At 37.1% G+C, this 16,256-nt stretch overlaps 1 protein-coding gene across 2 annotated transcripts in view; it reads left to right on the top strand.

Annotated features, from left to right (window-relative positions):
• The window catches only part of LOC126162801 (broad-complex core protein isoforms 1/2/3/4/5-like), a 538,471-nt gene that overhangs the window by 447,182 nt on the left and 75,033 nt on the right, over nucleotides 1-16,256 (top strand). Inside the window, exon 6 of one of the 2 annotated variants that reach the window (XM_049919532.1) lies at nucleotides 14,460-15,862. The exons of the other annotated variant lie outside the window; for it this stretch is intronic. Within the exon in view, the coding sequence (XP_049775489.1) occupies nucleotides 14,460-14,719 (260 nt within the window). The 3' untranslated portion in view covers nucleotides 14,720-15,862. Of the gene's footprint in view, nucleotides 1-14,459; nucleotides 15,863-16,256 lie in introns of those variants that run through there. 2 annotated transcript variants of the gene reach the window in all.

Genomic DNA, 16,256 nt, shown 5'->3' with positions numbered 1-16,256 from the left:
GTAAAATATTCCGGAGGTAAAATAGTCCCCCATTCGGATCTCCGGGCGGGGACTACTCAAGCGGACGTTGTTATCAGGAGAAAGAAAACTGGCGTTCTATGGATGGGAGCGTGGAATGTCAGATCCCTTAATCGAGCAGGTAGGTTAGAAAATTTAAAAAGGGAAATGGATAGCTTAAAGTTAGACATAGTGGTAATTAGTGAAGTTCGGTGGCAGGAGGAACAAGAATTTTGGTCAGGTGAATACGGGGTTATAAACACAAAATCAAATAGGGGTAATGCAGGAGTAGGTTTAATAATGAATAAAAAAACAGGAGTGCGGGTAAGCTACTACAAACAGCATAGTGAACGCATTAGTGTGACCAAGACAGACACGAAGCCCACGCCTACTACAGTAGTACAAATTTATATGCCAACTAGCTCTGCAGATGATGAAGAAATTGATGAAATGTATGATGAGATAAAAGAAATTATTCAGATAGTGAAGGGAGACAAAAATTTAATAGTCATGGGTGACTGGAATTCGAGAGTAGGAAAAGGGAGTGAAGGAAACATAGCAGGTGAATATGGATTGGGGCTAAGAAATGAAAGAGGAAGCCATCTGGTAGAATTTTGCACAAAGTGTAACTTAATCATAGCTAACACTTGGTTCAAGAATCATAAAAGAAGGTTGTATACATGGAAGAATCCCAGAGATACTAAAAGGTATCAGATAGATTATATAATGGTAAGACAGAGATTTAGGAACCAGGTTTTAAATTGTAAGACATTTCCAGGGGCAGATGTGGACTCTGACCACAATCTATTGGTTACGAACTGTAGATTAAGAAGAAGAGTAAGAAACTGCAAAATGGTGGGAATTTAAGGAGATGGGACCCGGATAAACTGACTAAACCAGAGGTTGTACAGAGTTTCAGGGAGATCATAAGGGAACAATTGACAGCAATGGGGGGAAAGAAGTACAGTAGATGGAGAATGGGTAGCTCTGAGGGATGAAGTAGTGAAGGCAGCAGAGGATCAACTAGGTAAAAAGACGAGGGCTAGTAGAACTCCTTGGGTAACAGAATAAATATTGAATTTAATTGATGAAAGGAGAAAATGCAGTAAATGAAGCAGGCAAAAAGGAATACAAACGTCTCAAAAATGAGATCGACAGGAAGTGCAAAATGGCTAAGCAGGGATGGCTAGAGGACAAATGTAAGGATGTAGAGGCTTATCTCACTAGGGGTAAGGTAGATACTGCCTACAGGAAAATTAAAGAGACCTTTGGAGAAAAGAGAACCACTTGTATGAATATCAAGAGCTCAGATGGAAACCCAGTTCTAACCAAAGAAGGGAAAGCAGAGAGGTGGAAGGAGTATATGGAGGGTCTATAAAAGGGCGATGTACTTGAGGACAATATTATGGAAATGGAAGAGAATGTAGATGAAGATGAAATGGGAGATACGATACTGCGTGAAGAGTTTGACAGAGCACTGAAAGACCTGAGTCGAAACAAGGCCCCGGGAGTAGACAACATTCCATTAGAACTACTGACAGCCTTGGGAGAGCCAGTCCTGGCAAAACTCTACCATCTGGTGAGCAAGATGTATGAGACAGGCGAAATACCCTCAGATTTCAAGAAGAATATAGTAATTCCAATCCCAAAGAAAGCAGGTGTTGACAGATGTGAAAATTACCGAACTATCAGTTTAATAAATCACAGCTGCAAAATACTAACATGAATTCTTTACAGACAAATGGAAAAACTGGTAGAAGCCAACCTCAGGTTAGATCAATTTGGATTCCATAGAAATATTGGAACACGTGAGGCAATACTGACCTTACAACTTATCTTAGAAGGAAGATTAAGGAAAGGCAAACCTACGTTCTAGCATTTGTAGACTTAGAGAAAGCTTTTGACAATGTTGACTGGAATACTGTCTTTCAAATTCTAAAGACGGCAAGGGTAAAATACAGGAAGCGAAAGGCTATTTACAATTTGTACAGAAACCAGATGGCAGTTATAAGAGTCGAGGGGCATGAAAGGGAAGCACTGGTTGGGGAGGGAGTGAGACAGGGTTGTAGCCTCTCCCCAATTTTATTCAATCTGTATATTGAGCAAGCAGTAAAGGAAACAAAAGGAAAATTCGGAGTAGGTATTAAAATCTACAGAGAAGAAATAAAAGCTTTGAGGTTCGCCGATGACATTGTAATTCTGTCAGAGACAGCAAAGGACTTGGAAGAGCAGTTGAACAGAATGAACAGTGTCTTGAAAGGAGGACATAATATGAACATCAACAAAAGCAAAACAAGGATAATGGAATGTAGTCGAATTAAGCCAGGTGATGCTGAGGGAATTATATCAGGAAATGAGACACTTAAAGTAGTAAAGGAGTTTTGCTATTTGGGGAGCAAAATAACTGATGATGGTCGAAGTAGAGAAGATATAAAATGTAGACTGGCAATGGCAAGGAAAACGTTTCTGAAGAAGAGAAATTTGTTAACATCGAGTATAGATTTAAGTATCAGGAAGTCGTTTCTGAAAGTATTGGTATGGAGTGTAGCCATGTATGGAAGTGAAACATGGATGATAAATAGTTTGGACAGGAAGAGGATAGAAGATTTTGATATGTGGTGCTACAGAAGAATGCTGAAGATTAGATGGGTAGATCACATTACTAATGAGGAAGTATTGAATAGGATTGGGGAGAAGAGTAGTTTGTGGCACAACTTGACTAAAAGAAGGGATCGGTTGGTAGGACATGTTCTGAGGCATCAAGGGATCACCAATTTAGTATTGGAGGGCAGCATGGAGGGTAAAAATCGTAGAGGGAGACCAAGAGATGAATACACTAAGCAGATTCAGAAGGATGTAGGTTGCAGTAGGTACTGGGAGATGAATAAACTTGCACAGGATAGGGCAGCATGGAGAGCTGCATCAAACCAGTCTCAGGACTGAAGACCACAACAACAACAACAAGATACTTATTAGTGCAATAATACAGTCTTTTGTTAGTAGTAGTAGTTGTTGTGGACTGAAACAGATAACAACAGTTCAAGCCAAGACAAAAATACATCAATTATTTTTACTTCCTGAGTCATGATTGTTTGTTGCACTGTTAATCTGAAGCTGATTTTTATTAGAAAACATAAATAAAATTAATGAGTAAATGAACAAGAGCATAAGAAAAATAATTAGAAGTGCTCTAGAAGAAGTTTCTCCAAGATATATTGTCACCAATGTTGAACAATATTCTTACTGCTTATTTTTGCAGAATAAATACATTATCAATAAATGTCTCTTTGGAAATCAAACATCATTGTTATGGTCTTGATGACAGCTGATAGTGTGTGTATTTTCTTGAATACATTATGAGACAATGTATGTATAGTGCTTGCAACAATTAAGACTGAGAAACGAATGAACAGTTCAGCACTAGTCTAGCAGATTATTAAGTAATTTTTTGCAAAACAGTTTTGTGCACTAGGAATAAACTAAATGGCCTTGTATTCAGGAGGGTGATGTCTACAGTCTTCATGCATCCATCCTGGTTTATGTTTTCTGTGGTTTTCCTAAAATACTTCAGGCACCACCACCACCATCACCACCACCACCGATGCTGCCACTGCTGCTAAAATTATATTATAAAACAACAGAACATGAAAATATACAAGAAAAATTAAAACTTTTGTCATCATTAGGTGTACTACAGAGTACTACTAACATCTGTATTGACAATACCTCCAGGTGAAGCAAGATACTTCAGCCACTAGGGTATTTGTCTTCCACATTTCAAGGGTCTTGTCTGCAGGTTTACCAGTGCACAATGACTTCTGGGTGTTGATGTGAACTTCAGCCAGTGTAACAATATCCTTCAAGTGCATTCTCTTCTTTACACACCTGTCTTCCACTGAACTTGATATTGAAGAAGCTGCATCAGTGACCAGCCTGATCACTTTGAACATCCATCAAAATATCATTTTGTCACTTTTTAACTTGTAGCTGGTGTCAGAGATCTATGTATTTTGAACACTTTTATGTTATCATGCACGAATGTGATGTAAATTAACAAAACAAATGAGTGTGGTATTAAAGAAGTAAGATAGCACTATGTAACTATTGGACTGTGAAGCTGACACCATTAAAATGGAGTACATTTGCAAGAGTTGTGCTACTCTTAAATAGGAAGGCACTGGTTGTCATTCTGCTGTACAGTATTTTGCTCTCGGACATCAAGCGGGCACAATGGGGTGGAGCAAGTCACAAACAAGTGATGCACATGCATGTTTAAAAGTTGTACTTTCAGAAGGTCATAACCATGTACTGTCAATATAATTGCCATATTTTCATGTCAGATCAATTGCCGGGGCTAATATCATGTATGCATGATTTTTTTTCTCCATAAAATACAAGGTCAAGTTGGTAATGTTTCCTTGTAAGTGGGAATAGGACTAAATTCCTGTTTGTATTTCATTTCAGTTTTTATCAATTTTAGCACTGTTGAATTGTACAGTCAAAAGTTCCTTTAAGCTATTACATGGCTTCTTTGTGATACAATCCTATTTTCTACAAAGTTTACTTAGAGTACTTCAGAGCCTTTTACTGTATCGAATTTCTTGTATGTATGTACTATCATGAATCATCACTTTAATTTTTTATCATATTTCTGTGAACTGTTCAGTCATTCATACATTTTATGTAGTACTTCATTATATGACCACACTACTCGGACTCAAGAGAGTCTCATGGAAACTGAGAAAATTAATTGAAAAACCTTTTATTGTAAAGATTTTTGCATTTAATTTACATGTTGCTCCCTTTAAAGTAACCCCTTGGACTACAATGCACAACTCTGTTCATATTTTCCATCCTTTGAATCACTTGCAAGCATGTTCTTTTGCAATCCCATGCAGTGTCTCTGATGACTGCCAAATAGACTTTAGAGTTTTGAAATAATTCCATTTAAGATTTTCTTTGATTTCAGAATTTTTTTTTAGAAAGGTCACAATTCAAGTCAGTGTTCTCATTAAGAATAAAAACTGCATGAAATGATAACCTATTCAATAAATACAAACAATCCGAAAACAAAACAAAAAAATAAATAAAACCTCCTAAACAACCCACAAAATTGGTATTGTTATCTGCAATAAACCTATGTAGCTAACTTAATCATCATGATACTGACAAACAATTAAAAAAAGCCAGTTTCAATGTAAAATTGATGTCATCATCTTCACTTATCATACGTAGCTATTCAACTTCATACTCACCAACCACAAATCAACAAATTTTCATAAAAAAATGTGTCATCTGTATAGTTAAATTGAATTCCAGAAAACTCATAGATTTGCAGACTACCAAATCAAAGAATAATAACAGAAAAAAAATCAACAAAACAGTATTACAGCTGGAAAGCCATAATTTTTTAAAAACCAAATACCCCAACTATTTGACCTGTACTTCTGACAATGCTAAATACATCTGTTGTTGGTACAGATAGCAGAAACTTCATAACTTTTTGCATTCATGACATGTAAGTTAATAAAGTGATAGACCATGCTTTTGAAGAAATGATATGGTATGCAGTGTGTTGCACATTTCCACAGTTTACAATAGGACTACCACAATTACACACTCAAGACACACAAAAACCTCTAAATACAATTTTTTTAAAATGACATACACAGGAACATTCTGGATACTGAAATTTACTGCAAAAGAGTGACTTTTTAAACAACACTTACTTCAAAATGCCCTCTCATCACACACAAATTTTCAAATTTGTCACATGTAGATGACATCGCATCATCATTATGTCACAAGTCAAAACTAATGCTCGGTACCAGCCGCTTCATTTGACCAAAAGTTGTTATTGCTGTACATAATACATAATAATAATAATAATAATAATAATGATAATAATGCTGTAATACAGCAAGCACACCTCTCAAAACACCTTGGTGGTCATACTGGTAGCAGGTTGAACTTTATACAGCATGTTCTTTGCACACTAAAATGGTTGTTTTCAGTTATCTATTATATTGTATTATATGTTTATTGGGCCTATGTATACAAAAGCAGTATTATGGTAACTAATTTTCTATGCACACACATATAAAATTACAAATTCTTCTCATTTATGTAATATACTTGATACATTTAAATATTCTTCAGTGGTGTAAAACAAATGATGCTGCATATCTAACTTTAAAGATTTTTAAGATTTTGTTCACAGTATTAGCTTTTATATCTCTACATCTACACATACTGGGTGATCAAAAAGTCAGTATAAATTTGAAAACTGAATAAATCACTGAATAATGTAGATAGAGAGATACAAATTGACACACATGCTTGGAATGACATGGGGTTTTATTAGAACCAAAAAAATACAAAAGTTCAAAAAATGTCCGACAGATAGCACTTCGTCTGATCAGAATAGCAATAATTAGCATAGCAAAGTAAGACAAAGCAAACATGATGTTCTTTACAGAAAATGCTCAATATGTCCACCATCATTCCTCAACAATAGCTGTAATTGAGGAATAATGTTGTGAACAACACTGTAAAGCATGTCCAGAGCTATGGTGAGGCATTGGCATCGGATGTTGTCTTTCAGCATCCCTATAGATGTCGGTCGATCACGATACACTTGCGACTTCAGGTAACCCCAAAGCCAATAATCGCATGGATTAAGGTCTGGGGACCTGGGAGGCCAAGCATGATGAAAGTAGCAGCTGAGCACATGATCATCACCAAATGACGCGCACAGGAGATCTTTCACGCGTCTAGCAGTACAGGGTGGTTCTAAGAAAACCCCTTGTCATTCCAAGCATGTGTGTCAATTTTTACCTCTCCATTTACATTATTCCGTGGTTTATTAAGATTTCAAATTTATACTGACTTTTTGATAACCCGGTACATCTGCATGAGTACTCCACAATTCACAATTATGTGACTAGCAGAGGGTTCACTGGCTCACCTTTAAGCTGTTTATATGCCATTCTACTTTTGAGCAGCATGCAGAAAAAACAAACACTTAAATCTTTCCATGCAAACACTGATTTCTCTTATTTTGTTACAATGATCATGTCTTGCTATGTAGGTCGGTGCCAACAACATATTTTCACACTCTGAGAAGAGCTGGTGATTGAAATTTCTTGAGAAGATCCTGCTGCAACAAAAAATGCCTTTGTTTTAATGATTGCCACTCCAATCATTATATCTGTGACTCTCTCTCCCCTATTTCATAATACAAAACAAGCTGCCCTTCTTTGAACTTTTTCAATGTCCTCCATCAATCCTGTCTGATGCAGGTCCCACATTACACAATAGTATGCCAGAAAAGGGTGGATAAGCATAGTGTAAGCAGTCTTTGTAGTACATCTGCTGCATTTTCAAAATGTTCTGCCAATAAGTCACAGTCTGTTGTTTGCTTTCCCAACAACATGTGGCCATTCCAATTTATGTTATTCATAATTTTAATCCCTAAGTATTCAGTTGAATTTACAGCTATTAGATTTGTGTGATTTATCGTCCAGCCACAATTTAACAGATTCCTTGTAGTGCTTGTATGGATGTTTTCATAATTTCATTATTTAGAGTCAATTGCCAGTTTTCACACCATGCAAATATCTTGTCTAAATCATCTGATGACTTTACAAGACAGTAAATGATAGTATCATCTGCAAACAATATAAGAGGGCTGCTAAGACTGTCTCCTAAATTGTTTATGTTGATAAGGAAGAGCAGAGGGCCTGTAACACTTCCTAGGGGAATGCCAAATATTACTTTTGTTTTGCTTGATGAATTTATGAATTTGTGTCAGTTGCTATGAACTATGATCTTTGTGACAGGAAATCATGCTCCAGGCACATAATATCATCTATAGGCACACAGTTCGATTAGAAATTACTTGTGAGGAATGGTGTCAAAAGCCATCTAGAAATTTAAAAATATGGAATCAACTTGACACCCCCTCTCAATAGCGCTCATTACTTCATGAGAACAAAGAGCTGGTTGCATTTTACAAGAATGATATTCTCTGAGTTCATGTTGGCTGTTTGTCAATAAATTGTTTTTTTTTTCTTCGAGGTAACCCATAATGTTTGAACACCGTATATGTTCCAAAATCCTGCTACAAATCAACGTCAGCAATACAGGTCCATAACTTAGCAGATTAGTACTACTTCCTGTCTTGGGTACTGGTGTGACTTGCGCAACTTTCGGGTCTTTACATATGGAGCCTTCAGTGGGTGAGTGGCTGTATATGATTGCTAAGTATGGAGCTATTGTATCAGCATCCTCTGAAAGATACTTGACTTATATACAATCTGGGCTGGAGGCCTTGCCTTTATTAAATGATTTAAAATGCTTTGCTACACCGAGGATATCTGCTTCCAAGTTACTCATTTGGCATTCTTGATTCTAATTCTGGAATATTTACTTCATCTTCTTTGGTGAAGGAATTTCAGAAAACTATGTTTAGTAAATCTGCTTTAGTGGCACTGTCACCAGTAACATCACCATTGCTATCATGCATGGAAGGTATTACCTGGTGTACTTTACATATGACCAGAATCTCTTTGGGTTTTCTGCCAGACTTCAAGACAGGTTTTCATTCTACAAACTATTCAAAGCATACCACATTGAATTTTGTACTAAATTTTGAGCTTCTTTTAGTACTCCTAAATTTCTTGGTAATTTGTTATAAAGTTTAATTCCCACATGGAAAGGCAATTCTGGCACAAAAAAGTTTTAATTTGGATCAAAAGTTTGATTCCCATGTGGAAAGCAATTTTCCGGTGCAGGCAAGTGCTGGTTCGGGTCAAATATAAGTAACTGTTTTGTCTGGTGTAGTGATTATGAATGTCATCTTTTTTTTTTATTTTTAAAACCACTATGCTATCACATTATACTTATTTTAAAGAAAATAATAGTTTCTGTAATGTATGTACATGATAAAGGTGGAATACCAGAAATCTTAAAACACTGGTTTGTATGAGTCATTGGGTTTGCATCCAGATATGATTCTAATGGCTCTTTTTGCAAATTTTGGATTCCAAAAAATGTGACCCCATATAATTTCATAGTTATGGTGATATGATTCTCATTCTATGAATAACAACAAATGCTTGCATAATAACAGCTCAACCATTTTTCTTAAATTTATGTTATGTACTTACTATCCACATAAACAGTAGCAATTTGAGCAAGGATAACAGATAGAAAAATTAAAATGACCTGCTCTGATTATTATCTTTTGGATCTTGAAACAGTTCCTACATTTGATGAAATGAGAAGACAGATTTTATATGTGTATATAATAATCAGAGCAGATCACACACACACACACACACACTTACACTCACACACACACACACACACACACACACACACACACACAGACACACACACACACACACACACACTAGTAACAGTCCAATTCAGAGACAAAGACATAATATTCAACGGTCGCAGTACACGAGGTCGGCATCCGGCCTGAACCGAACTTCGGGGCTGGTTCTAGCCCCTAAAGAGCTGTCTCCAGCCAATCAGGTTTTGGCGTAGTGATACTTCCTGCAGGCCATGGCTCAAGCTCCCCCCGCAGGAAGTAGTGCTCGGAATGTCAGTTTCCATTATCTTGTATGTAAATAGCCGGTGTTTACCGTGGTGCTTTTCGTATGCCTTGGGCATAGACACCTTCATCCTCTGTGGTGTAATATGGGTTGCCGACCCTCAGGGGCTACTTTGGGTCCAGTATAACAGTTTATCCCTAGAGTAATCATTTAAATCCAATTTGTGAAATTTTGTGAATAGATTTTCTACCAGGATAGTTTACATCTGTTTCAAGGGTCTGCCAGTTCAGTTTCTTCAGTATCTCTGTGGTACTCTCCCTCAGATTAAACAAACCTGTGACCATTTGTGCTGCCCTTTTTTGTCTACATTCAATATCCTCTGTTAGTCTTATTTGGTATGGGTGCCACACACTTGAGCAGTATTTTAGAACCGGTCACACAAGTGGTTCACAAGCAATGTCTTTTGTAGACTGAGTGTGCTTCCCCAGTATTCTACCAATAAACTAAAGTCTACCACTTGCTTTACCCATAACTAAACCTATTGATCATTCCATTTCATATCCCTACAATGTGTTACACCCAGGTATTTGTATGAGTTGGCCAATTCCAACAGTGACTCATTGATATTATAGTCATAGGAAAACTACATTTTTTTCATTTTGTGAAGCACAAAATTTTACATTTCTGAGCATTTAGAGCAACCTCCCAATTTCTACACCACATTGAAATATTCTGACTGAATATGTATGCAGCTTCTCTCAGATAGTACTTCATTACAGAAAACTGCATCACCAGCAAAAAGCCTGATTTCACTATTAATATTGTCTGTAAGGTCATTAATATACAACATGAATGGCAAGGGCCCAAAACACTTCCCTGGGGCATGCCTGAAGTTACTTCTACATCTGATTACAACTCTCCATCCAAGATAACATGCTGTATCCTCCCTACCAAAAGTCCTCAATCCAGTCACAAATTTCACTTGATACCTCATATGATCATACTTTTGACAATAAATGCAGTACTGAGTCAATTGCTATTTGGAAATTAAGAAACACTTTATCTGCCTGGTTGCCATGTTTCAAAGCTTTCAGTACATCATGTGAGAAAAGCGCAAGTTGAGTTATACATGATCAATGTTTTCAAAATCCATGCTGGTTGGTATTGAGGAGGTGATACTGTTCAGACTGCCTCATTATGTTTGACCTTGGAATATGTTCTAAGATTCTAGAACAAATTGATGTCGAGGATGTTGGATGGTAGTTTTGTGGATGGGTGTGACCAGTGCCATTTTCCAAGAACTGGGCATGGTTTTTTGTTTGAGGGATCTACGATAGATTATAGTTAGATGAGGGGCTAACTCAGCCACAAATTCAGTATAGAATCTGACAGGGATTCCATTGAGGCCTGGAGCTTTGTTCAGTTTTAACGATTTCAGCTGTTTATCAACACCATTGACACTAATACTTATTTCATTCATGTTTTCAGTGGTATGAAGATTAAATTGGGGCAGTTCTCCTAGGTTTTCCTTTGTAAATGAAAATTTGAAAATGGAGTTAAGCATTTCAGCTTTTGGTTTGCTACCCTCAACTTTAGTTCCTGTCTTATTTGCTAGGACTGGCCACTAACTTTGGTGCCACTAACAGCCTTTACATATGACCAGAATTTCTCTGGATTTTGTGAAATGTTGTTTACAATATTTTGCTACAGTAGTCATTGATGGCATCACGCATTGCTCTATTGAGAGCCAAATGCATTTCATTCAGACCTCCTCATCTGGCTGAAACTGACATTGACATATGTCTTTCTTCAGATCACCAAAAATGTGAAAAATCACACAGTGGAAGATCTGGGCTGTACGGAGAATGTTATAGTGTTTCTGAAACAAATCACTGTAGCATAGCCTTCATATGATTGGCAGTGTGATGCAGGCATTATCATGCAACAAAATGATTCTTTCTGACAGCGCTGTCACAACTCAAGTGCAAGCGGCAAAGCCAACAGTGACAACACCCCACATCTTCCCCATGAAAGAAATCCAAAACTGTTCATACAAGTTCCAGAAAGGTCATGATGTCCATCTTCTTGACTGCTGGGGCCCTCTGCTTGTTGAATTCCTCAAGCTTCAAAGAACAATCAATGCACAGTGCTATGCAGACACATTGAAGAAACTGCAACACAATTTGACATGAAGTCAATGTGCCCAGCAGTACTGTTGGACGAAATCATCCTGTTGCATGATAATGCCCACTCCATACTGCCACAATCACAGGCTGTGCTTCAGTGATTTGTTTGAGAAACACTGCAACATCCTCCATAAAAACTGATTCTTTCACATCTAATTTTCACATCTTTTGCAACCTGAAGAAAGACAAGCATGGGTGTCAGTTTCAGTTGGATGAGGAAATGCAAGTGTGGGTATGGATGTGGATCTGTCAGTGGTCAGCCGCATTCTATGAAACAGGAACTGCCCACATTCTATGAAACAGGAATTGCTCATCTCATTTCCCAGTGGAATCAGTGTCTTAATGTGTGGTGATTACTTTTGAATGGAATCATTGCATGATCCCATTGTGAGGGGTTTAGTTTTCATTTGACTGTCTCTTATACTTGTTTTTGAAAAAATAGTACTGTTAACTAATTTTTTATCAAACTTATGATTCCATATATTTAGCTAATGGTTCGCTAGTTTTTATTTCTTAATGGAGATGATTTTACAGTTTCATTCTCACACATAAATGCTACTTGAATGTAATTGTGTTTTTTGGGCTTTTCCTGTTTAATGTAAATGTCAACTGTCTTTCTTTTTCTCTTGTTCTTTTTCAAGGACTGTAAATTTTGATCTTCAATTTGAGCAACACTTACTCTGCAATATTTAAAATCTTCAAAGATTTCATCACTTTGTGAAAGATATTATTCTGAAAACTATTTCTCAGTTCAAATATATATTTTATACGCAAGACTGCTTCCCCACTGAATTACTGTCTAACTTACAACAGCTTCAGATAAACTGCAACTATCATATACTAGTGCTACGGTGTGCATTGTTTAAAAATATGCCAGTTTTACAGAAATAAAATTTTTTTACTCATTCTTCTCTGCTGAATGGCCTGATTAGGACATCTGTCACTATTCAGACCATTACAAACAACCTTTTCTGGCATTGAACACTGTTTTCATCTTTGTCTCATTTTCCCTGTATGAATGCCAAGTTGCACCAGAATTAGTACTCCATGCTAACTTCTAGACATCACTGCAACTGCCCAGAAAAGCAAAAGTGAACCACCTCTGTTCGGATTGTACCTAGAGAAGCCCTTTGTTGTTCAAACCAACCTCAATTTTGAAACTTCCTGGCAGATCAAAACCATGTGCTGGACCGAGACTCGAAGTTGGGACCTTTGCCTTTCACAAGCAAGTGCTCTACTGACTGAGCTACCCAAGCACGACTCACCACCCATCATCACAGCTTTAATTGTGCCAGTACCTCATCTCCTACATTCCAAACTTCACAGAAGCTCTCCTGCAAAACTTGCAGAACTAGCACTCTTGGAAAAAAGGACACTATAGAGACATGGCTTAGCCACAGCTTGGGAGATGTTTCCAGCATGAAATTTTCTTTCTGCAGTGGAGTGTGCGCTGATATGAAACTTCCTGGTAGATCAAAACTGTGTGCCAGACTGAGACTGGAACTCGGGACCTTTCTCTTTCACAGGCAAGTGCTCTACCAACTAGCTACCTAAGCATGACTCACAATCCTACCCAAGCATGACTCATGACCTGTTCTCACAGCTTTGATTCCACTAGTATCTTCTGCCCCACCTTCCAAACTTCACAGAAGCTCTCTAGTGAAACTTGCAGAACTAGCACTCCTGGAAAAAAGGATATTCCAGAGACATGGATTAGCCACAGTCTGGAGGATGCTTCCAGAATGAAATTTTCACTCAAGGTAGGAGATGAGGTACTGGTGGAATTAAATCTGTGAGTACAGTTCATGAGTCGTGCTTGGGTAGCTCAGTCGGTAGAGCACTTGCCTGCGAATGGCAAAGGTCCAAGTTCGAGTCTCGGTCCGGCACACAGTTTTGATCAGCACACTCCACTGCAGAGTGAAAATTTTATTCTGGAATCTCAATTTTGATGACTGCTTTGCTTTCTCAGGCAGTAATCCCAGTGGGAAAACAAAGTGGAATATATCCATTTACATAAAAGATAGCTATGTTGTCCAAAATAAAGAAAGAAGCTTTGGATAGAAGATATCATATATTGTCATTGTTCTGAAGTTTTTGAATCCACTTGTTCCTTTTTAAAACTAATTAATAAGTTTGATATTCTCTTTCCCTACAGCCTTTTTAATTAGCACTCATCCTGTCAGCTTTAAATCATCAGCTATTAAATATATGGCCCTCTTAACTGTGATTTTGTGGCTGAAGTACCAAAAGATAACCCACAAGAATGTGGTAGATTTTGTCTTGGGAACTGGATTTTGTTCAATAAAAATTTGTAGTTATTTTGTGTTTGAATTCCATGCTGAACTGTGTGTCCGCCAGAAAATCCCTCCTCTCTCACCACTCTCCCCCATCTGTCCCTCCTCCCTAGCTAGCTGGCTAAATATTTTTCATTTCTGCAGATAACTGAAAATAGAGGTCTATGGCTTGTCAATTGTTCCATGTCCAGTTATGTTGTTTGTACCACACAATAAAGTTTGCTTAATTCTTAAAAAAGATGAAAATTCACCATATGTAAATAGCAAAGATTACACCTCCATAATTCATAATTATTCAGTATCACAATTTTCTGTTCAAGACTGGAGTACTTTAATTGGCTTTGGATGAACAAATACAATGTCTAAGAACAAATAGTTCAATTTTATTTGCAAATACTGAGGACTGTTTTCTTCTACAGGTCTACCCGGTATTTTGTACCACACTGGGGAGTCATCATCTGAGGGAAGAATGTATTCCTGTGACATTTGTGGAGCAGCTTACAGATACGCTAAAAACTTGTCATCACACAAGAAAATACATTCAGGAGAGACTGTGTGTAAACTTTGCAACAAAGTACTCAGCCGCACGTCAAACTTTCAGAGGCATATGAAGTTGGTGCATGGCCATGTAGATTTCCAGAGCCCCAGCAGTGGCTCAGGGAGATATCTTCAGCTGTAACACCTGCTAACATTAACTCAATTATAAACTCATGCTTTGGGTGAATGGCATTAGTCTTTAGTCATACAGTGAAAGTAATATAATGTGAAACTTATTCACAGCAATTGACCATTGCTCACATAAACAGCAGCACTATAAATATATTTCCTTAAAAGTAAGTATGTACCAAAAGGAAAATTAAGCTGAGAAAATTTAAAACTGCAGTGAGGCACAATGACTATCCGACACTTACCTTCACAAGGCAAAATTCATAGTAATGTTGATAAAAACACTTAAATGCAGAAAATATTAATCCTAACTTTCAGAACTGGTTTTTCTTTTTCAGGGAGTGAAGAGGGATTGCAACCTTACTCAACTGATCCCTCATCCGTCCATGAAGAAGATACATACAAGTTATGAAAGCTAAGATTAATATTTTGTGCTTGTTTATAACAACAGTACTGGGAATTCCACTGCACTGGCCAGCCATTTAGTTTCCTTGCAAAAATAAGCATGAATGAATTACCCACACAACAAGCCTTAAAAGGCTTAAAAACAGTAATTAAATAACTAGTAAAAGAAAAGTGAGGAAATGTAACCATTCATCTGCAAAATTTGTGGTAGTTGGCACATAGCCACACTTTAAAGATCAGAAAATTTCCCAAGCCTTCAAGCTTTCCCTCTCTTTTTATAACATAAGTACAAAATTCTCATTACTTTTCTTGATGTTAACAGATGTTTTCATTTTTGTTTGTTGTTTCTGTCCTGGAATTTAGAGTATTATAATATAACAATTAATGTTGACATAAGCAGTGTCTAGTCTCAGGTCATCCAGTGAGTAAAAGACAAACAAAAGTAAATAAAAACATAAGCTGAAGTAAGTCATCATCATTTCACCAGCACTTCCCATGTGAAATGTGGTATTAAATTACTGGGTCAGTTAATAGTTCGAGTTTATTTTGTGACTATGGCAAATTTTGTGTTTCTACAGTGTATTCTTTAATGCTGAAGACATAGTCACCATACATTTTCGTCTGCTCAGAGAAAATTATTTCATCTGCACATAGTCTGTTCATAATGTGAGTCAACACTATTCTCCCTTTTATTGCATTACAGTTTAAAAATTTGGAAGCAGAACCAAAGGTGACAAAAAGAAAGGAAGGCTGTGCAAGAGATCGGTCTCAAAATGCAATTTAAAGTGAAATAAAATATTTTATTTCCACTTTTATCAAATGTTTTAACCCGTGGGATCAAACAAGCTCCTGGATATGCTACAAACATATTTATACAGTTATTATTTTTTTAATGAGTTGCACATTAATCAACCACAGTGATCTGTGCTTTATATTATCAGATGAACTTTCAAATAGAGCTATCATCTAGAATGAACTGAAGTGAAATGATGATATGGGATTGTTGGCCAAGAGACCCCCATCTAGGGCTGTTCAGCCACCTGGTGCATGTCTTTCTGTTTGATACCACATCGGCAACTTGAGCATCTTTGTGATAAAGATGAGATGAAATGATTAGAACAGCTCAGATACTGAATTCTCGAATG

This window comes from Schistocerca cancellata, chromosome 2, assembly GCF_023864275.1.
Source record: "Schistocerca cancellata isolate TAMUIC-IGC-003103 chromosome 2, iqSchCanc2.1, whole genome shotgun sequence".
In the NCBI taxonomy this organism is placed as follows: domain Eukaryota; kingdom Metazoa; phylum Arthropoda; class Insecta; order Orthoptera; family Acrididae; genus Schistocerca; species Schistocerca cancellata.
Note: the sequence above shows the minus strand (reverse complement) of the source record. Positions and strands in the feature narration are given on the sequence as shown.